The sequence below is a fragment of the Papio anubis genome, chromosome 19 (assembly GCF_008728515.1).
Source record: "Papio anubis isolate 15944 chromosome 19, Panubis1.0, whole genome shotgun sequence".
Classification (NCBI taxonomy): domain Eukaryota; kingdom Metazoa; phylum Chordata; class Mammalia; order Primates; family Cercopithecidae; genus Papio; species Papio anubis.
In genome coordinates, this window is record NC_044994.1 from 23,830,307 (window position 1) to 23,854,334 (window position 24,028).

General features: G+C 38.6%; 1 protein-coding gene and 1 long non-coding RNA gene across 8 annotated transcripts in view; one reads left to right on the forward strand and one right to left on the reverse strand.

Annotated features, from left to right (window-relative positions):
* The first annotated feature begins 7,241 nt into the window (after positions 1-7,241).
* LOC110741790 lies at positions 7,242-8,410 on the forward strand. The gene is made up of 2 exons (XR_002518664.2): positions 7,242-7,351; positions 7,531-8,410. It is a non-coding gene; the product is annotated as an uncharacterized LOC110741790 (long non-coding RNA).
* Positions 8,095-24,028, reverse strand: part of TRAPPC8 (trafficking protein particle complex 8) — a 112,220-nt gene continuing 96,286 nt past the window's right edge. For 6 of the 7 annotated variants that reach the window (XM_021930013.2, XM_009192570.4, XM_003914279.5 and 3 more), the window contains 3 exons: positions 17,525-17,670; positions 10,242-10,331; positions 8,095-9,136 (listed from right to left, as the gene is read on the reverse strand). In XM_021930013.2, the coding sequence (XP_021785705.2) occupies positions 8,902-9,136; positions 10,242-10,331; positions 17,525-17,670 (471 nt within the window). In that variant the 3' untranslated portion in view covers positions 8,095-8,901. The remainder of the gene's footprint in view (positions 9,137-10,241; positions 10,332-17,524; positions 17,671-24,028) is intronic. The other variant, XM_021930012.2, reaches the window with a different exon arrangement.

Genomic DNA, 24,028 nt, shown 5'->3' on the forward strand with positions numbered 1-24,028 from the left:
ACGGGGTCTCACTGTGTTAGCCAGGATGGTCTCAATCTCCTGACCTCGTGATCCACCCGCCTCGGCCTCCCAAAGTGCTGGGATTACAGGCATGAGCCACTGCACCTGGCCACTGGTGAGTTTATTAATCAACATTGTTGACAAAAAGAAAAGCAAACTCTGTAAAATATTTAAAGCGGTTTATTCTGAGCTAACATGCATGACTGTGGCCTGGGGAATAGTCTTGGGAGGTCCTGAGAAAGCGTGCCAAAGGCAGTAAGGTTACAGTTTGGTTTTATATCAAACTGTATAAACTTTTGGGGAGACCGGAGTTACAGGCAAAGACATAAATCAATACGTGGAATACATAAATTATATATTGGTTCAGCCCAGAAAGGGAGAACATCTTGAAGTGGAGGGCTCACAGGTTATAGGTGGATTCAAAGATTTTCTGATTGGCAATTGGTTGGAAGAGTTAAGCTTTGTCTAAAAATCTGAAGTCAGTAGGAAGAAATAGTTAAGATAAGAAGTGTTGTGGAAGCCAAGGTTCTTCTATGTAGATGAAGCCTCTAGGTAGCCTACTTCAGACAGAATAGATGATAAATGTCTCTTTTCAGACCTTAAAAGGTGTCAGACTCTTAGTTAATCTCTCCTATATCTAAGGAAGACCTGACTGTAATAATGAAGATTTTCTATGGAGGCAAACTTCCCCTGCAAAAGACACCTTTGCAGGGCCATTTAAAAATATGTCAAAGAAATGTATTTTGAGGGAAAATGTTTTTATTTCCCTCATGGTCTGCTGTCATGGGATGCTGTACCAGTCAGATTGCAATTTGGTATTGTATTGCCAGAGGCTGTTTTGTCAGTCTTGTAATCTGTAATTTAATGTTAATGCTGGTCAGCTATGTCTGAACTCCAAAAGAGAGGAGGTATAACAAGGTGTGTTTCACTTCCCTTCCTGTTACGGCCTGGAATTTAGTTTTTCAGGATTCTCTGGGATCCCCTTGGCCAAGCCTAAAATTCTGTTCAGTTGGTTGGGGGCTTAGGATTTTATTTTTGATTTACAACTTTAAGGATATATGAGTGGTGTTCGAACTAGGTGTTTTGACTAGAGATATTGTACAAGTGTATGAAATGGCTTAAGAATCTAGTTAGGGGCTGGGTGGAGTGGCTCATGCCTGTAATCCCAGCACTTTGGGAGGCCAAGGCAGGTGGATTACTTGAGGCCAGGAGTTTGAGACCAAGCTGGCCAACATGGTGAAACCCTGTCTCTATTAAAAATACAAAAACTAGTCAGGCATGGTGGTATGCACCTGTAACCCCAGCTACTTGGGAGGCTGAGGTGGGAGGATCTCGTGAGCCCAGGAGGTGAAGGTTGCAGTGAGGCAAGATCACACCACTGCACTCCACTCTGGGCAACACAGTGAGACCTTGTCTTTAAAAAAAAAAAAAAAAAAATCTAGTTAGGCCAGTAGCCCATACCTGTCAGAGGAATTCGAACCAGAGATACTCCATTTTGAGTGAGGGCTAGGAAAATGAGGCTGAGACTTGCTTGGCTGCATTCTCAGAAAAATACGCATTCCTAGCCTCTAGATGTTACAGTTAAGGGAACAAATTAAGTTTACTAAAACAGATCCAGAAGAACAAAGGCATTCCTAATTTTGCTTTAAAGATGATAATCTCTATTCTTGCAAAATATAGTAATTAAGAAAATTAATTCTTTATCACAAACCCTTGTAGCAGAACACATCTCCCCATATACACAAGCATTGTACCTAGGGTGGATGTGTTCCTCCTCTTACTTTTGGGAACGTCCTGCTCTATCTATGGAGTAGCTGTCCTTTCACCACATTACTTTCCTAACAAACTCCCTTTTGCTTTGCACTGCGGACTCGGCCTGAATTCTTTCTTGGGTGAGATCCAAGAATCCTCTCTTGGGGTCTGGATCGGGACCCCTTTCCTGTAACATACCCATTGGAGTGGCATTCTCCACCCAGGGCTAAAATTCAGTCCTGGTTCCGGTCACTAAGCTATCAGAGGGTTCTGTCCCTTGATTCCAATCTGAAGTTTAGCTGAACCTTGTTGTCCATCATATCCGAATTGAGTGAACCCTTCTGCCAAAAGGTGGGGAACTAGAACTTCCCCAGGCATCTAAGTAATCATATGATTGTCTTGTTAATATGAAATATTTGTACATGTGGCCAAATTTATTGTAGCAGACTAGTGGGTAGACAGCCTGAGAGGAGGAGAGCTGTAGTGAATGTGAATACACATCCCAGTGTTAGTGATATGGCTCTGGTGAGTGGAGGAACACCAGGGCTCTTGTCTCACGCGAATTAGATAAAATGACACAGACACACGTAGAGTGGTTTTTAAGGAGTGAAGAGTTTAATAGGCAAGAAAGAAGGGAGAAGACGGAAGAAGCTCCCCCGTATAGAGACAGAGGGGAAGTGTGTAATGAAAAGGGTTGGGATGAGTTAGGGAGGGCTAGTATGGAAGCAGCTTTTAGGGCTGTTTTTTAAGGAATGGAAAGGGGAGTGGGGGAAGGATTTAGGATTTCTGGGGTCAGCTGGGTTTATCTAGAACAGAATGGATTGTGGAGGGAGGTATTGAGGATAGGAGAGTCTATGGGTTTGGCACCATGGGGTAGATAGGCAAGACAACTTGGTTGATAAGGCACAGATCCTGAACTAACCTGTAAGACTTGTCTGGTTTTCGGACAGGTAAAATGGGGGAATTGTAAGGAGAGTTCATGGGTTTTAAAAGGCCATGCTGTAACAGGTGAGTGATAACAGGCTTTAATCCTTTTAAAGCGTGCTGTGGGATGGGATATTGGCATTAAGCAGGGTAAGGGTGATTAGGTTTTAATGGGATGGTAAGGGGTGCATGACCTGTTACCCAGGAGGGAGTAGAGGTATCCTATACTTGTGGATTAAAGTGGGGAGATACAAGGGGAGGATGTGAAGGAGGCTTTGAACTGGGGAAAAGGGCGGCAATGAGGTGTGGCTGTAGCCTAGGAATAGTCAGGGAAGCAGATAATTTAGTTAAAATATATTGATCTAATAAGGGAGCTGGGCAGGTGGGGATAACTAAAAAGGAATGTATAAAAGAATATTGTCCAAATTGGCACCAGAGTTGGGAAGTTTTAAGAGGTTTAGAAGCCCGACCATCAATACCCACAACAGTTATGGAGGCAAAGGAAACAAGTCCTTGAAAAGAAGGTCATGTGGAGTGGGTAGCCTCCGTATTGATTAAGAAGGGGGTGAACTTACCCTCCACAAGTGTCTGTGATGGTCCAGGAGGCTTCTGAGGTGATTGGGGCAGCATCAGTCTTCAGCCGCTAAGCCAAGAGGATCTGGGAAGGCGTCAGTCAGAGAGCCTTGGGCCAGAGTTCCAGGGGCTCTGGGAGTGGCTGCCAGGCGAGCTGGACAGTCTGACTTCCCGTGGGGTCCCACACAGATGGGACATGGCTTAGGAGGAATCTCGGGCTGCGGGCATTCCTTGGCCCAGTAGCCAGATTTCCAGCACTTGAAGCAAGATCCTGGGGGAGGGGGAGGCAATCCTGGAGGAACACCTGGCCGCTGTGGTTCAGGCATTTTGAAGTTCTTGTGTGTTGGAGATGAGGCTGGAGTTTCTCTCACAGTGGAGGAAAGTAATTGCAACTCAGAAATATGTTGCTACTTGGCTGCCTCTACTCTATTTTTGTACCCCTTGAAGGTGAGGCTAATTAAGTCTTGTGGGATTTGAGGGCCAGAATCTAATTTTTGGAGCTTTTTCTAATGTCAGGAATGGGTTGGGTAATAAAATGCATATTGAGAATAAGACGGCCTTCTGGCCTCTCTGGGTCTAGGGCGGTAAAGCGTCTGAGGGTTGTTGCCAAATGGGCCATGAACTGGGTTGAGTTTTTATATTTGATGAAAAAGAGCCTAAACGCTAACTGATTTGGGAGAGGTCGGATAAAGAAAAAGGAGCATTAACCTTGACTATGCCTTTAGCTCCAGCCACCTCTTTAAGAGGAAATGGTTGGGCAGGTGGGGGAGGGCTAGTTGCAGAACGAAACTGTAACCTGGACCGGGTGTGAGGAGGGGAGGTGATAAAAGGATTATAGGGTGGGGAGTGGAGGCTGAAGAAGAATTGGGACCTGGCTCAGCCTGAGGAGGAGGGGAGAGGTCAGATGGGTCCGTGGAAAAGGATTCGAAGGACTCAGATCTTGGGGTGGAGACTGAAGGAACAGACAGGAGAGAAAGAAGAAAGATTTGGGACAAGTCGCATTGGGAGCAGAGACTAGGGAGGGACCAATGTGTAAAAGCATGCCTGCAAGTCAGGTACCTTGAACCATTTGCCCATTTTTCAACAAAAATCATCCAGGTCTTGTAAAATGGAGAAATCAAAAGTGCCATTTTCTGGATAGTTAGAACCATTTTGTAGAGTTTGTATTGGGGCCAAGCAGTGTTGCAAAAGAAAATAAGATGCTTAGGTTTTAGATCAGGTGAGAGTTGAAGAGGTTTTAAGTTTTTGAGAACACAGGCTAAGGGAGAAGAAGCGGGAATGGAGGGTGGAAGGTTGCCCATAGTGAAGGAGGCAAGCCAAGAGAAAAGAGAGGGTAGAGACACGGAGAAGGGGGGTGGTGAGCAGCTAAAGCAGGTGTCCCTCCAATTGACTTGCCACCAAGGGAATGTGGGTGAATGATCAAGGCAGGCATCCCTGCGGTGATCAGACACCAGTGGAGTGTGGGTGAATGATCAGGCAGGCGTCCCTGCGGTGATCAGACACCAGTGGAGTGTGGGTGAATGATCAGGTAGGCGTCCCTGCATGATTAAACACCAAGGGAAAACTGTCTTCTTGAGTCTGTGACTGGTGCTGGAGTTTTGGGTCCATGGATAAAACGTGTCTCCTTTGTCTCTAATAGAGAGGAAAAAGAACTGGAATTGGAAGGACAGGGAGACTGAAGGGTAGCGAGAGGAAGATTGAAGGGTAGCAAGAGAGGCTGGAGAAGAGGTGAAAAGACCGCTTACCCGATTTGAAATTGGTGAGATGTTCCTTGGGCTAGTTGGTCTGAGGACTCAAGGTTGTAGGTGGATCTCCTCACAGAGTGAGGGAGAGGACAGGGGACTGGTGTCCCAAAGAAGTCCGGGTCTTTGGCACCAAATGTCATGTGTGTCCATGTGAAGAGACCACCAAACAGGCTTTGTGTAAGGAACAAGGCTGTTTATTTCACCTGGGTGCAGGTGGGCTGAGTCCGAAAAGAGAGTCAGTAAAGGTAGATAGGGGTGGGGCCATTTTATAGGATTTGGGTGGGTAGTGGAAAATTACAGTCAAAGGCGATGTTCTCTGGCAGGCAGGGGCGGGGGTCACAAGGTGCTCAGTCAGGGAGCTTCTGAGCCAGCAGAAGGAATTTCACAAGGTAATGTCATCGGTTAAGGCAGGAACCGGCCATTTTCACTTCTTTTGTGATTCTTCAGTTGCTTCAAGCCATCTGGATGTATATATGCAGGTCACAGGAGATATGATGGCTTAGCTTGGGCTCAGAGGCCTGACAATGTTTGCCTCTTGGGCTCATTCAAATTCCAAAGAGAATTATTTACAGGTTACTGCCTCCAGGTTCATTCACCTCCACTAACAGTCATTTACTACTCCTCAAAATTGCCACACCTCAAGTCTCCCTTTCCCCTATGAAGTGTATAGTAGCATCTGGACCTCACTGGGTTACTGAGAAATCGTTCTCATGTGACTCCCCTGTGCTTAAGCAGGTTAAATAAGTTTCACATGCCTTTTTCTATATCCGCTTATTGTCAGTTTATTTTCAGTGAACCTTTTGAAGGCAGAGGGGAAGCTTTCCCTTGGCCCCTACATCTCGGTGCCCAGAACAGACCCAGTTTATCCCATTGTCCCCATAATTGTAATTGTTAATAGTGCCCTCCTTCATTCTCAAAATGTCTCATTTGGGATGAAAACTTATGTGGTCATCCTATCTATAACTCTCATCTACCTATACCTAGTAGAGACTGCATGTATCTGCCCAAAAGAACTTAATAATTGTGAATGGCAAAATAGGCCAACCAACACCAAAACCTTTATAAGAGTTCATAGTTCTGATCAATAGCCAAGAAATAATAAAATTGATAGCCAAGCTGGGATTGTCAACCCCAGCCTTATTAAATGTTTAACCTAACTGAACAAATGAGCTACCAGAAACTCAATTTTTATTTCAATATCCTTGAAGTAGAAAATTACTCTTTGAACAAATCACAGTATCTTAGGGGCATGTGTTTAAAACCCTGGCCTAACTACCTAGAACTTTGAAAGATTAACATTTCCATGATGTGCCTGACAATTCAATCCACGTTATAAAGTACTTCTCAGGCTTCCTGGGACAATGTTTCCCAAAGTGTACCATGCAGATCCTTTCTTCAGAACCGGGGCTTGTTAAAATCCAGATTTGAAAACAAAAGGAAATTCACAACAAAAACAAAGTTTCATCCCCAAACCAGACCAACAAAATTGGGTTAAGGAGGTAGAACCTGTGTTATTACACTTTTAGTAATGCCCTAATGATTATGCGCCTACATTTTGAGAACCACTGCTCTACTGGGTTCTAAAAGCTGGAAGATTCCGTAAGCTTCCTTAGTTCTTGGCCAACTGCAATGTGGACGTCAGAATATTTCTCATGGTCTACGCCCAGAGGTACGCTGATGAATGTTTATCAAATTATTCTCCAGGGGGAAAAAAAAAACTTTTAAACTGCGTTTGTGTAAAGTTTGTATAGCACACACTTTACAAGTAACAATAAAATATGCAATACTCTTTATCGTAAATTCCAAAGTCAATTGATTCTCAGGGTAGTTTGATTTTTGCTGAGCTCTTGTATAGAAAACAAACCTATGTTGCAACTGATAAGCAAGAATAATTTTAGTATGAATGCTGGTTGATATTTTTGTTTCTATTAAGGAGGAAGAGGAAGTGAGAAAACACATGTTGGATCTTCACTAGTTCATCAGTGATATAGGCAACTTCTTTGTTGAACTGGGTTAACAGTTGAAAAGTGTTAACACTTTTCAGATACTGCAGGAATATTTTCCTAAACTATTTGTGCTACTCCTAATAGCTACAAATACGCAACACTTTTAAATTTAATACGCATCACTAACATTTTCTCCAACACTTTCTTAGGTCTAGCATAGACAACAAAAATAAATCAAGCCCTGGTGTATAGCATTTGCCGATTTTCTTGAGGTAAACATTCCACTATCATCGATTTCAAGCTACCAGCAAGTCACTGAATGCAGGGTTGCCAAGAGATGAGCAGAAACACACCATTACATATTTCCAGGATACAGATGCAATAGAAGTAATCTTGAGTAATATTTACAAGGTAATTTTGAGTGCTTTATTACCTTTATTTTTAATATATTCAGTTGTAGGTTTATGTAGTTTAATTTTTTTATTAGTGTCTAACAATCTGTTCAATTTAATATTCAGCTGAGTGGTTTAAATGAGATACCACTGTGATTATGCCTCCTTCTCATTCTTGTTATTTCCTTTGCTCCTCAGACTTTTTTATAAGCCCATGGCCCTAAACTCTCAAGAAGGAAATGAGTGTCCTTAGAATGTGACCTTCCTCTCCACCTTGTCCCACACCTGCTAAGACACAGAGTGGAAGGAGCTGAGAAGCCAGAGACCCACTTTAGATCCAGAAGCATAAGCAGCAGTTGCAGAGAGGCACACAGACTAACCACCCCTCTCTCAAGAAGAGTTGTTTCAAGTACAAGTTTGGAATCTTCGGTCTGAAAATGGGGTCTTTTGATCTCTCCCCACTTTGGTGCAGTATGCTCTGATTAGTGCCGGGATTGAGATGGAACAAACCATGGTAGCTGTCAATGGCACAAGGACCCCATCTGCTCCAGACTTGGCTGACCCTGGCTCTTGTACTCCCTGCCACCCACTCCTACACTCTGTCTTCCCTCCTTCTCCAATTACAAGAGAGCTTCATTTGAAACACCTTTGCTCCCATTTCTTTATCTGCAGCAGGGCTGAACTGAAATTTCCTATGTCCAAATGCCCATTCTCTGAATAAAGTTATTTTGAAACCAGACTTTCTAATCAACAGATACTCTATACAGTGAATAGCATGTCTTTATTCTATTTACAGTACATTTGTTATAAATATAATACATTTTTGAAAAGCTTATTTTTAATTAACTTGAGATTTATATTTTAAACAGATCAACTCAATTGTTAACGTTATATAATAAAGAATATGATAATTTTAATGACAAAAATTGTATTGTGAAATAGTACACTCTACTGAGATGAATGAGGGGGAAAAAAGTCAAAACTCCTTTCAAAACTATATTCAAAGCATCAGAAAAATTTTTTTTTTCTTTTTACAAAGTTATGTATAAGCCATAGGGACCACCAGATACTGAAATATGAAGACTCTATGACCAAAGTTCAAAACTGATTTTAAGGAACTGTGTGAAGCAAGACAGGAAAATTTGTATTTAACACTCTATAGAACTTCACAGTAAAGCTGGAATTTAGAGACTAATGGCTTAACAGGAGTACTGCCAACGCCTTGCCTTTCTCAGAATCATCTAATATTCATATGCCATTAACAAGTTGTAACAGCAGACTTAGACTTTGTGTTTTCTTAAGATGGGGCTTAATAAGGTGCACAGATATGTTGAAATCCTGTATTATGAGCATGTAAATTATTCTCAGGGTTTAAAGAAATACAGAAAAAGAATATAAGTATTCTCAGTCCAACGTGCTTTGCATCATAAACAAAATGACAAGTCAAAGTATTTTGCAGGGATAAGATATCAATCAACCTCCATAACAAGTTAGGTATATCAAATACTGCTGTAAAGCCCATCCAGCACAAACTGATTATCGTGGATTTCAGTACAAATGTCCAAGTTGTCACACATTATTGATGATGATCAGGGCAGGCATGGAATTCTGCTGACTTGTTTCAAACACTGTAACTTGGTCCGATAACTTGGCAAATACCCTAGGAGTTCCAAGGTTATAAACACCTGTATGAACAAAGCACGCTTTCAGCTGCAGACTATGAATCTCCTGGCTTTTAAGTTGAAGTTTATATTGTGTTTGTCCAAGCCACGTGAATGACCCATGGATTTCCAGTGCTTCTGGACTAAGGGAAGAGGAAAATGGTAAGTTGCAGGATTTTTTCTTTATAATTTTTTTCCCCAAAGTCACATTAACATATCCCTTTCAGCCGGGCACGGTGGCTCACACCTATGATCCCAGCGCTTTGGGAGGCCGAAGCAGGTGGATCACCTGAGGTTAGGAGTTCAAGACCAGTCTACCAACATAATGAAGCCCCATCTCTACTAAAAATACAAAATTAGCCGGGTATGGTGGTACATGCTCATAATCCCAGCCACTCAGGAGGCTGAGGCAGGAGAATCGCTTGAACCTGGGAGGTGGAGGTTGCAGTGAGCTGAGATTGCGTCACTCCACTCTAGCCCATGACAGAGCAAGACTCCATCTCAAGAAAAAACCAAACATACATATGCCTTTCATCCAACAATTCTATTTCTAAAAATTATTTTATGAAGCCAATTGTTTATTAATAATAGCAACATCATTACTGTAGCAGCTAACATTTATTATTAATAGTTACTATTTTCTAGGCACAATGCTAAGAGTGGATTATTTCATTTAATGCCCATAAGAATAGAACTTGGTTTCAAATCTAAGCTTTTAAACCCTTAGTTAGCCATATATAAATGTGTGTACATGAATGCTTATAATATTGAAACTGTTTATAATATTGAAAAATGGAAAACAATCCAGTACCCCCAATAAAGTATTGTTAATAAATTTATGATACACAAAATCATATATATAGGTGTGTGTTTGGATTTCAGAGAACTGTCTCAGATCCTGTTTGGGGTGTTATACAAAAATATTAAGTGCATGCTTCATAGTATTTTTCCAAAAATTCAAAAATTTCTGAATTCCCAAAAGCATTTGGCTCTAGGAGTATGTGATGTGGGATTGTGGAACTGAATTTTTTTTAAGTACTATTTTATAATCAAGAAAAAAAATCTTTAATATTTAAGACCTCTGTAACACATCTGTAAGCCTTCTGTATTACCAAACAAAAAACCAGGACATGCTTTAGTAACTTTCTTATCCATGAAATTATTTGCATAATTTCAAAATATTAAATTGCTCCCAAATCACTTTGAACCTTAAACTACAAAATAACCTTGCACTAAACAAATCTTTACCTTGTTGTTTTATGCCGAAGATCAACTATGACATCTACATCAGCCTTAGAACAATTGGAAAGCAAAAGGGTGACTGGTACTAAACAAAGGCTATGGAAGAAAAATAAAAAAGTTATATACTTTTTTCTTCTTAAAAGCAATTTTCCTGAAAATAACACTTAAGAATATGTAACAGAGCATAAGCTCCTTAAAAACAACCAGATTCAAGAAGGAAAGAGATCAAGTTCCAAAATCACTCAAGACAAATTGTTTTGTAAATAAAAAATATATTAATACAATGACAATACTAAATATCAGAATATATACACTCATAGAACTATTTTATTTTCATTTATTACAGTTAATCTAAAAACAACTAAGATGTTTCTAGATATTTCACAAAATTAAAAACAAAATTTCAACTTAAATCAATGCAGAAAAAGTAAACCATGAAAATGCCAACTAATACTGTTATCTTTGTGCTTATTAAAAATTACTTAATTCTGAGAACTTGGCCTAGACTGACATTTGTTTTTCTATCAAATTTGCAAAACATCATGTTCTGAAGAACATGAGAATGATTTCTATATAGTTGTGAGGAAATCCCTTTAGAGTGGATTCATTTTGCTCAGGTAGCCTACTTTCTGATACCATGTTATAATTAATAAATTACTAAAGCGTAGGAAAAAAGACAGGCAGTGATAGAAGAGGACATGTGAATAGAGTAGTACAGATTTCAAATCAAGAATGCAAGAAATGAACGTAACATATGTACAAATGAAGCACGGTTATATACTATTATAGACATTTTACTCTATAAACACAAAGATAGTAAAGAAGAAAAAATAGTAACCGTGTAAGTTCATACACATTAACTTTTAAATTCTGCTCAGATAATATGTTTTACACTTTCAGAAATTTTATATCTTCTTACTGAGAAATACTTTTTAAACAATACTGCAAACTGCAAACATCAGGTTTCCCTAAGCAAAAACTAAGATGATTTAAAAACCATACCAGGTTGTACTGATGCTATGCCCTAACCTCCCCCCCCAAACTTCTCATGTAGCAAGAAGGGCAACAGAGACTACTGGGTAGGTGTCCAGTCAGTCAGAAGCATCTCATTAAATTAAATTCCAATTGCGCAATTTGTAGCCCAAAGTAAATATTCAGGAACTTATGCTATTCTGTTCCCATTTGATCCTCAAATGTCAAATTCTTTGTACCTTATCCAAATGCTTCTAGTAGAGGAAGAAATGTGAACATCTGGATATCTCCTGGTCCAAAGTGAAACTCATCATCTTCATTCCAGTGAAGAGTACCCCCATCTACCCCAGCAAACTGTAAGTATCATACTGACTCCTCCTAACACTCACTAACCTCCACTCCCAATGTTCTTCACAAATTCCTGCCAATTCTCTCACCTACACATCTCTGGAACTTGGTTACTTCACTGTATCTCATTTTCCTTACAAGTTCAAGTCTTATGTCTCATTTTACTGCAAGAGCCTCTTAATTAGCACCACAATGCAATCTATTCTTTAACCATGTTTCTCACACTTGAGCATGCACCAGAAACACCTGGCAAGCTTGTAAAAAAAAAAAAAAAAAAAAAAAAACCTGCTGGGCCTACTCTCAGAGATTCTAATTCCATAGGTCTGGGATGTGGCCCCAAAAATTGCATTTCTAGGCTGGGCACAGTGGCTCACACTTGTAATCCCAGCATTTTGGGAAGCTGAGGTGGGCGGATTATGAGGTCAGGAGATTAAGACAAACCTGGCTAACACGGTGAAACCCCGTCTCTACTAAAAATACAAAAATTAGCCGGGCGTGGTGGCAGGTGCCTGTAGTCCCAGCTACTTAGGAGGCCGAGGCAGGAGAATGACGTGAACCCAGGAGGCGGAGTTTGTAGTGAGCCGAGATGGCGCCACTGCACTCCAGCCTGGGCGACAGAGCGAGACTCCGTCTCAAAAGAAAAAAAAAAGAAAAAGAAAAAAGAAATTGCATTTCTGAGTTCCCAGATGATACTAATGCTCCTGGTCTGGGACCACATTTTGGTGGTGGCGGTGGTGGTTTATTTATTTATTCTTTGAGATGCAGTTTTGCTCTTGTCACCCAAGCTGGAGTGCAACGGCGCAATATTGGCTCACTGCACCCTCCGCTTCCCAGGTTCAAGCTATTCTGCCTCAGCCTCCCAAGTAGCTGGGATTGCAGGTGCTCGCCACCACACCCAGCTAATTTTTTTATTCTTTAATAGAGAGGGGTTTCACCATGTTGACTAGGCTAGTCTTGAACTCCTGACCTCAGGTGATCTGCCTGCCTTGGCCTCCCAAAGTGCTGGGATTACAGGTGTGGGCCACCGGGCCTGGCCTTGGGACCACATTTTGAAAACTGCTTTACACAGTAGTTTTTCTAAAATGCTAATCTAATGAACCACAAACAGGGCTGAGAAATCAAAGTTCTGACAACTATTCTCCCACCGCTGCACCCAATGAAAAAGCTGGGCCCTAGAGTCAGACTGCTACCTGGACCTCAGTTTTCTCAACTGTAAACTGCAAAGAATAATAATTGATTCTACCTCTTGGGTTTGTTGTGGTGATTAGGTAAGAAAAAACATGTTAAGTGCTGAGAATAGTGACTAGCACATGTTCAAAAGCTCCAGAAACATTATTTAATATAACAACTCATGCTCATGGCAGCTAAACCCAGTATGATTTTATCTTTGTTATCTCCTGTCACCTATTCTTTATTCTACTCTCATACCTCTACTGCTCTGTGTCCCACTACCATGACCAAACCTCCTACTGTCCCATTTCCTCACATTTCTACTTGTTTTCTGAAACCCCCATTAAATTAAGAATGCTTCCCTATATCCTCCATGTCTTCTCTTTGTGTTTCTACATCTATCTTTAACTGTATCATCCTCTCAACAAAAGATGCTGTATTTCTTCCAACATCTTTCATATCTCGGGGTGACTGATGTAGTTCTTAATGATTTCTTCCTACTACCTCTCCTGTAAAGATGCCTCCACTCTTTCATCATAAACTACCTTAAAGTTTGTATTCTTTTTTCTGTTCTCATTCCAATAAACTAACACAGTGAGACAGTGAGAATTCTTTGGGGAAGGGGGAGGAAATGGAATTTTTGAAATATTTGAGGTAAAGATGAAGCATGTGTAGTTTGAACATCTCCTTCACTTCCCATTTGTGAATTCACCTGCTGTATCGGTCAAGCAGAGGCATACACCTAGTAAGACACTATTCTCTGGCTACCTCTTTTGTACCATCTATTGGCATAATTTTAAAAGTGTCAGGGAAGTTTGTTTTCTTCCTTCAACTCCAAGTCTTGTCATCATTTTGGACAACTTCACTGTGTAGGTAGATGACTTATTCAATACCTTCCCAAATCCTGGACCTACTATCTCCACAATCTTCAGTACTATTCAAAACTCAGCCACACAACTTCCATGACCAAACCAGGAAATTTTTCCCTATCACATTAGACAACTATCCCTAACGTAATACTCGGTCACCCCACTCTGACCACCATCTCCCATCTCTCTAGCTTTCTCAATTATACTCTCTCATCTGTTTTTGAGTTTTACACGGACACCCAATCACTTGATCCTTCATTTCAATGGTTCTCAACCTTGGTTACTGTGGTAACTGTGAGTACTACTTAGCAGTTATTCACACCCACTGTGGGACTGTGAATCATCCTTGTTGATTATGGAAGTGAGGCTATTTGGCCAATGAAATATTAGTATCTTTTGATGCAAGCAAAAGTCTTAAATGTGCTTTTGCAATTTGGCTCATTTTTAATACTCCGGAGCCATGCCACCAGAACATACTCCAGGTAGCAGTTGCTCCTTTGAACTGGGCCCAAAATATATGTGGCACTGACGTGAACCCAAGTTTCTTCAGGTGCCAAATCCAAACAGCACACAGACCAAAGCAGAGCTACAGCCAAATTATCAACCAGCAGACCCATGAGTATGGAAATAAATGCTTTGTTATAAGCTACTGATTTCTGAAATGGTTTGTTATAAAGCATTATTGTGGCAACAATGACTAAGAGATGGACATAGGTATGATCTGAAGACATTTTAAAACTAGAGATGCCTGAACCCTGCTTCCAGAGAATCTGACTGAATCAATCAGCCCGAGCACTGGAAATTTCAGAAATTCCCAAGTGATTCTAACGTGCAGCCAAGGAGAAAACCGCCACATTTTATCCTTGAACCTGCCTTGTTTTTACATACTTCCATGCAGAGTTTTGATTTTGGAATGCTTCATTTAACCTACTCTTCTACTTTAGTTTGATCAAAACTTTCCTGTTTCACATAGATTCTATAGGGTTTTTTAACCCCAGTAGAATGATGTAGAGAACTCCTAAACATACTAGCCTGTAAATGTAGCAAAGGTTTTAAACACTAAGGTTAAAAAGAAGCACCAAGGGTATTCAGAAAGTACATGAAGCAGGACAGGTTTAATAAACAGAGCTGAAGTAGAAGACTGGGTTAAAATGAATCAGGGAATCAAAATTGCTCATAGAAGTGTATGAGATTCAATAAGGATAAAATATAAACATTTTTATTTTCACTTATGGTTGCACATTAGGATTACCTGGAGAACTTAAGAAAAATCCAGATGCCAAGCCCTACTCTGGGCCAATCAAATTGGAACCTCTGGGGGTAGGACCGAATGAAGCACCCTTCAGTTTTTTGTTTGTTTGTTTGTTTGTTTTTCATGTGGAGACACAGTCTTGCTCTGTTGCCAAGGCTGGAGTGCAGTGGCACGATCTTGGCTCACTGCAAGCTCTGCCTTCTGGGTTCACATCATTCTCCTGCCTCAGCCTCCTGAGTAGCTGGGACTACAGCTGCCTGCCACCACTCCTGGCTAACTTTTTTGTATTTTTAGTAGAGACAGGGTTTCACCGTGTTAGCCAGGATGGTCTCCATCTCCTGACCTCGTGATCCACCCACCCTGGCCTCCCAAAGTGCTGGGATTACAGGCATGAGCCACCGCACCCAGCCCATCCTTCAGTATTTCTTACATTTTCCCAGGTGAACCCTGCACACATCTGTATCGGAGAAAGGAACAAAGAATGAGTAGTGGGTGGGCAACATTAAGATCACGACAAAGACTTAAGACCACACATATTTAAAAAATAACTTAGGATAAAATTTTTTAAAGATCCAACAAGAGTAAGTGCTGATGAAGGTATCAAGCAGAAGGAATTCGCATATGCTGCTATTGGGATATGCAAATTAGTGAAACCACTTTGGAAAAGTTCCTATGTAAAAAAAAAAGGCAAGCACAGATGTACAAGGAAAGGTGCAGAAGAATTATTCACAGCAGAATTCAAAAATAGTTCAAACCAGAAACTATTCTATGGCTGAGCGTGGTGGCTCATGCCTGTGATCCCAGCACTTTGGGAGGCCGAGGCAGGCAGATTGCTTGAGCCCAGGAATTCGAGACCAGCCTGGCCAACATGGTGAAACTCCATCTCTACTAAAAATAGCAAAGTTGGCTGAGCTGCTGGTGCACAGTGCACACCTGTAATCCCAGTTTCTCAAAGGCTGAGGCATGAGAATCACTTGAACCTGGGAGGCAGAGTTTGTAGTGTGAGCCAAGATCGTACCACTGCACTCCAGCCTGGGCAACAGACTGTGACTCTGTCTCAGAAAAATTTTAAAAAAAGAAAAAGAAGAAGAAGAAAAAAGAAAATATTTTAAAAGTCCATTAACACTTAAGTAGATAAACTAATTCTGGTATATCCAAACATATTCATACGCAATGAAAATCAATTCTACAGGTTCATGCAATGGCTGACTCTTACTAATATAGTATTAAATGAAAGAAGCTAGACATACGAATATACTCTGTATACTTCTACTTGCATAGAGATTATAGAGGTAATTATTTACGTGTTAGCTTTGTAAAAAAAAAAAAAAAATTCACTTAAAAAAAATAAAAAAGAGAGACAGGGTCTTGCTGTTCTGCCCAGGCTAGAGTGCAGTGGTGCAAACACAGCTGACTGTAGCCTCAAACTAATGGGCTCAAGTGATCCTCCTGTCTCAGCCTCCCAAGTAGCTGGAACTACAGGTGTGTACTACCATGCCCAGCTCTAAGTTACTTTTTAAAATATTTTTGCTCTTAAAGTCACTGTCAAGGTCTTAATTTTGCTCAGTACTCCTTCTGTGCATCCTCAGCTAGCATCTTCTCAGTAGCTATCCTAAAATTTTACTTTTTTCAAATTCTCTACTCTTTACACTTATCTCCTAGATTAATTAGCTAACCTTGCTCTTATAACTACCCCCTAAAATGGAGGCACTCCATAATGTGTAAGAAGGTCCCTTCTTTAGTGCAAAGCAAATCCTGTAATTCTTCAGTGCATGTATCTTTCCATCTACTAAGGATTTTGTTACTTTCCCTGTATCTCATCATTTTCTTCAAGACCACAAACATACCTATATCTTACCTAGTAAGAACAGATACTCCCTGATCCCTTTTCACAGCCCAGTTTCTTGAAAGGATGGTCAACGCAGTATCTTTACTTTCTTACCTCCTATTCGCTTCTCAACCTATGATGTCATGCTTCTACCCCCTATACAGTGGCATTCTTCTCAAAAATCATGAATGATCTCCTTACTGTCAGATCCAATGACCTTTTGGCACATTTACTATTTGACCTTTCTGTAGCATCTTAAACTATTAACCACTTCTGCTGAACTAGTCTCACTCAACCTTTGAGATAGTTTTTTATTGGTCTTTTCTTCCTAATTTTTTAATTGGTCCTTTTCCTCAGTCTTCTTCACAGGCTTCTTTTTCCTTAGCTTCTTTCTCAGATGTCACTGTTCCACAGGTCACCACTCTCTTTCTGTTCTATTCCATCCTATCCCCATCCTCATCCAGGGTGACTTCACCAAAATTCATACCTTCAATTATTAGATTGTTTCTAATAGGCTTCCCATCTTTTCTTATATGTGCAAAACTGGCAACCTTTTGAAATGTTGCCTGATTCAGGACTTCTTATTTTTAGAATTTTAGAGGTTTATATATTCAAGCTATTTACCAAAATTACAAATATATCACATTTGTCATGAAGTTTAGTACTTAATAAATCTTAAATAACTGATATTGTCTACACTTGAACTGTTTAGTTCAAGTTTCTATAGACTCAAAAACATTCTAAATTTCCTCTTCAATATTTGGGTTAATGTCACTGCCAAAATAAAGAAAGAAACAAATACATGTGCCAATGTGTTGCAGAAAATTTTTAACAAAAATAAAGCTCAAACCTTTTTTGATGAAATGGATGATTAAATGATTCTGGGTAATGAAGACTCGTTTTAATGAGACTAGAAAGCTGCTCTACTGATGGTCTTGAGGAAACTGTAGTGTTTTCTGGCCTGAAAAATTTCAATAGTTCCATTTCTGGTGGTTCCTGAGAAAAAAAGAAAAAACATATGACACTAAGAACACTGCCTTGTTTAAAAAAAAAAAAAAGCAAGCATAGTGTATACATACAAAAGTTAAAATCAGCAGAGATAATGTAATGCATGAACAGTACTTTTTCTGCTGTTAAGCAAATAGCTGCTATCATTTGCAGTATAATCTAGGATAAAAAAATCAGTATCTGGAATCTTCATTCCTCACTTATTACATGTTGGAGTTAGACTTGAATCTCAGTAGCTTTACATATTAGCTCTGTGATCTTGGATAAGTTACTTAATACTTTAATAATTAATTTCTTCATACGTAAAAAGAAGTTCATGACAATAATAACCTCAAAGGTTATTGTGATTCTCATATGATAATACTGCACAGGACTTAGAACTGCAGACATGCCATAGCATAGCACCTGTTTCAATAGCTGAAAATCTAAAACTGTCTTAATATTTCATTCTGAAAATATCCTGCTGCATTGTATAGATTATAGTGCTTCAACTATAGTAGCTGAAGGTTAAAATGCATGTGAAAAGTATTAACATAGCATTTGTCAGGCACATTATGACTATTTCAACAAATAATCATTATCATCTAATGAAAACAGAGGTCAGGAAGGGTGACTCACACCTGTAATCCCAGCACTTCGGGAGGCTGAGGCAGGCAGATCACCTGAGGCCAGGAGTTGGAGACTAGCCTGGCCAACATGGTGAAACCCCATCTACTAAAACTATATAAATTAGCCAGGTGTGGTGGCACACACCTTTAATCCTAGCTACTCAGGAGGCTGAGGCAGGAGAATCACTTGAACCAGAGGTGGAGGCTGCAGTGAGCTAAAATTGCACCACTGCACTCCAACCTGGGCAACAGAGTGAGGCTCTGTGTCAAAATAAATAGAAAGACAGAAGGAGGGAGGGAGGCAGGGAGTTGGGGAGGGTGAGAGAGAGAGAGAAAGATGAAAGTGGAGAAACATCCCATTTCTACTATTATTTTATTTCTTGCTTAATTTTTGTTTCTCTATTTTCCCAAACCCCCCAGAATAATATTTGATTTATAATTTTCTGATAGCCAAGTTTGATTTTGATCTATACCAGCAATTGGCAAACTACAGTCCATGGGCTAAATGTAGCCTGCGTCCTGTTTTTGTAAAGTTTTATTGAAACGCAGCCACATCCATTTGTTAACATACTGTCCATAGCTGCTTTTTGACTTCAATGACAGAAATGAGTGATTATGACATAGTCAATCTGGTGAGCAAAGCCTAAAATACTTCCTGGCCTTTTTCAGAATAAGTTTGCTGACCCCTTATCTACACAGCTGCAAAAGCAAGAGCTAACTTTGCTGGAAATAAAATAAAAGCTGGCACTGGTTCCAAATTCATCCCATTAACAAGTAACAAATTAACCATATTATATTCAAGTAACACCCTGGGGCTACTGGTAAAAAAAAAAAAGACAAATTTTACAAAACCCAAACAAAAAAAGATTATAACCTAGTCACTGGTAATAGACAAGCATATAATCATATGGCCAGAAATTTCATTTCTAGAAATCTGTCCCACAAAATATGTAAAAAGCAAAATATTTGAAACTGGTATGATATACAAATATATGAAAATTGACCAAAAATATCATATAGTAGTCAAAGTTTAACAGCATGTTACAAATACATATATTCCAATACTTAATATTTGCATAAGCATGGAACATTTCTGGAATAGAAAAGGAACTTGACCATGGGTAACTTCAAAAAGTGGCCCTGAGGAGAGAAAAGCAAAGCAGAATTCGCTTTCTCATTTGTATATTTGATTTTTTGTCTTAAATTTTTTATCTTTCCAATTGACAGTTTGTGGATATTTTATTTTTTTGGAATACAAATTACTACTTTTATAATAAAAATCTTTAAAAATCAGATAAACCAGAGTATATAAAAGAGAATAGAAGTGTGATTAAGGGGAAACCAGAGATAGAAACTATCCGATACAATGTAATAGCCTTCACATGTGGGATGTAGGTGGAAGTATTTTTATGCTTAAAAAGAGGAAAATTAATTCAGAAATGTTAAAAAAAAATTGAAGATCTTTTTTAAGTGGCAGAGATTATATACAAATACAGTTCTTTTTTGAACTACTGTGCTATACGGCTTTGGCAATTAAATTTTCCTTTTGCTAATCATATGACTTAAAATTACAATTGTATATGCCTTCTGTAGCCTAAACAGAGGAGTCAGATCATGAGGACCTCTACCTACACCTCACAGGGTTGGAATTTTAAGTACTGATGTGAACCAACACTTGACAAATACCAAATACCTAATTAATGGTATCTATTATTGTTATTTACCTATGTGGATTACTTTATCCCCCAGTATCTGATAATTTTCTCTAGCTGAATGTTTTTACAATTTATTTAAAAAAATAAACTATCTCAGACTTGTTTTCTTTAAGAGACAGGGTCTTGCTATGTTGCCCAAGATGGTCTTGAACTCCTGGCCTCAAGCAATCCTCCCACCTCAGTCTCCTTTGCAGCTGGGACTAAAGGCATGTACCACCACACTCAGCTTCTTTCAGACTTTAAGGAAATTTAGATTGGCCAATCAGAGATTTAAATACAAGACTAGTATACTCTCAGTACACAAGCATCTTGATGTGTGTATGGGATAGTTGCCAGCTTTTCACAGGACTCAAAACATAACACTTATATTGGTGATTTTATCTTGGTCCAAGGTCTGTCATTTGGCCTTACAGACTCAGGTATTTAATCCCACTATTTTCTCAGAGTTAAGTAATGGTGAGATGTTAATCACTACAACACAGTTAATGTGGATGAATGCCAATGTATAGTGATAAATATAACTTGCTATCAACTGAACAATGAGCACAGGCTTTCTGTTGGTAGAATACTCAGGAATCAAAGTTTCAGAACACTGATTACGAAGCACGAAATCAGACAAGGGATATTAGTGAGATAACACAAATGATGACTGGCATCAGGCTGATCACCTGCACAATGAAGATGTAACTACAGAGACAACAAATACTAATGTGGGTAAGCAGAACCTACTTATCCCATGACAATGGTTGGATGAATATTGGCAATGTCTTTTTTTAATTCTGTAATTTTACAACTGACCGACTCCCCTACTGATGGACAGTTTCTTTCTTTACTTATACAGATAAGCAGCCCAAATCCAAAGATCCAAAATCTGAAACGCTCTGAAATCGGAAATGCTGCAAAATCCAAAAAGTTTTGAGTGCTGACATGACACTCACAGGAAATGCTCTTTAGAGTATTTTGGATTTCAGATTTTCAGACTAGGGATGCTCACCTAGCAGGTATATGATGCAAATATTCCAAAATCCAAAACACTTTGGGTCCCAAGCATTTCAGAGAAGGGATACTCAATCTCTTCTTATTTTCTCTCAGGCTGAATTCAGTTTGTGTATGACTAGGAATGCTTTTTCAAATCTTGCATATTTCTGCAATTTTTGCAAAATTTATGCAATTTCAAATTTTGCATATTTCTGATCCATTACATAGTTGTTGTTTTTTATGTGAATAAATCACTTTATGAAAAGAAAAAGACCTAAAAGTGCAATATATTTTCAATGCAAAAAAAATTAATGTACAAAATTGTAAGATAAAAAGTAGAAAGACTTTCCTTTTATAAATTCTTAAGGAAAAATGTTTCTAAAACACTTTAAACTTACGGGTTGTATATTAATCTGCAATACAACCAATTTAGCAGGCTCTTAAATATTTAAAGATAACAAAAGGGAAATTATAATTCCTTTATTTTTATAATTATAACAACCACTCAATGAAACCTGTAGTTTATTAAACAATATCACCTCTTCTGTCTTTTTTCTTTTTTGGTTAAAATTTTACCATTCATTAAGTGAGCTGAATGAATATTTACATGAACTTAATATGTAATAAATGCATAACATAAGCACACATATAAGTTCTGGAAATAGAATATGTGCTAAATAAAACAGATTTTGTTGTTGCATTGGTAAAATAATTTTGTGCATAGTATTCTCTATATTTATCCTTTATAAGGCACAACAAAAATTAAAAGACATGCTGATTACAGAACTGCAATGTTGAAAGTTGCAATCTTAAAGCTTACTGTGTACTATCTATTTGTGTGCAAACTATTAGTATGACAGAGCCACTCATATCTGGTTAAAATATTTTTGGTTTCTTAATGCAGTGGAATGAATTTGGTAACTCAGCTTTCTTTATTTGTTCATTTAATAATTACCAAGTACTTATTATGTGGTAGCACTATCCCAAGAGGTTGTAGTAAAATAGTAAATAAAGCAAACAAATTCAACCTCAATAAGTCAGTCTACCTGAGGGATGGATGGAACAATGTGAAAACTGATAAATTACACATCCTCAATCAACAGATTTCTATTTTCTCTCAGACAATTTTAAAACTGACAATTATTATGAAATATTATAGTTGTACTTATTTCACAGAGTCTCATTTGTAAAATGGGGGTAATTCTACCTGCCTTGCTTACAGAGTATGAGGACCAAAGGAGAATAAAAGCCACTTTGTAACCTGTAAGAAACACAAATTCAGTATGCTCTCAATCAGTTCGGGTACATATCCTTACTTTCCAGTACCATAAAATCTTCTGGCTCATCTTGCATTTTCTCTGCTCCAGCCCTAGAATCAAGGATTTTTCCAAGGAACTCTGGTTCCTTTTATTGGAGAATAGTCAGTAAGTTTTAAGATGAAATTTTTGCTGCAAATAAAAAAAACTACAAGTATACCAAACAATATGGGTAAACTTCACCAACACAGAAGTTGAATAAAAGAAGCTAAGGTATATATTGTATGACTATTTACATAAATTCAAAAGAAGTAGCTTTGCTTTTGACTTATAAGTCAGAAAGAAATGACTAGAAGTTTGGTCTGGAAGAGAAAGATTTCTGATTGGAATGGAACAAATGCAGAACTTCTGGGGTGCTGGTTAGGTTCTATTTCTTGATCTGGGTCCTCGTTTGGAGTGTTCTTCAGTTTACGAAAATCCAATAAGCTATTTACTTTTCTGTACTTATGTTACATTTCAGTAAAAAGTTCAAATATGTATTATTTATGTATTCAAGTCACCAAAAAAATACAAGCTATTTATTTGAGACTTCTAAATTATACTGAATACATTTCTATATACCACCTGTCAGGAGGAAAACACATGAACAATGGCCTTAAAAGAATACCTGCAACCTTGCAGTGAGCCGAGATTGTGCCACTGCACTCCAGCCTGGTGACAGAGCGAGACTCTGTCTCCAAAAAAAGAAAGAAAGAAAGAAACCAGACATTTATACCACCACAAATTATCTCCACACAAATTACTTATTATTATGAAAGGAAAAACAGTAACTTGACTGTGAAGACACATGGCACCACCTTAAATGATCCAATACTGATCACGAGACAAATTAACATCATGCGCTTTCTTACGCAACACATCACTTAGTATAAACTTAATCTAATCATGAGGAGACACGAGAAAAACCCAAAGAAGTATTACTCTAGAAAATAACTGGCCCAAGCTCTTCAAAAATGTCAACGTCATAATCAACAAATAAAGGCTAAGAAACTGTTTCAGATTAAAGGAGACTAAAGAGATATAACGACTGAATGCAAAGCATGATCCTAAACTAGATCTTGCACAGAAAAGAGCAAATAGTCACACGGATGGAATTAAAACCTTTGATGGCATTTGATATGGATTATATATAAGAGTACTGCATCGATGTTAAACTTCCTGAATGTGGTAATGTTGTAGATTTTTTTTTTTTAATGTAAGAGATTTGTCTGTCTTGTCTTTCTTAGGAATACTCAATGAAGCATTATATCCAGGGACAGAGTGACAGGATGTCTGCAACTTACCTGAGAGTAATTAAGAATGATTAAGGGAAAAAAATTAATACATATGTAAATAACAACAAAGCAATTAATGCAAAATGTCAGCCACTAGTAACCTGAATGAAACTTATTTATAAGTGAGTCTTTTACACTATTCTTGAAAGTTTTCTGTAAGTTTGAAAATTATTTCAAAATAAAAAGTTATCAAAACTAATGGTAGGGGTTGCCTTCAGGTCCATGGTGAAATAAAAATAATAATAATAATAATAATAATAATAATAATAATGGAGGTGGAGCCTTGAAAATTAAGATCTGTTATTTAAAAGCAAAATACAGGGCCACTGTTTGAATTACTAGACTAAATGTGCTTATATTTCATTCATATTTACTATGAAAATTTTTCGGTAACATTAAGTATTATTTTAGGAAAAGTAAGAAAGCATATTCAATGCTATCAGCAGCTGCTACAC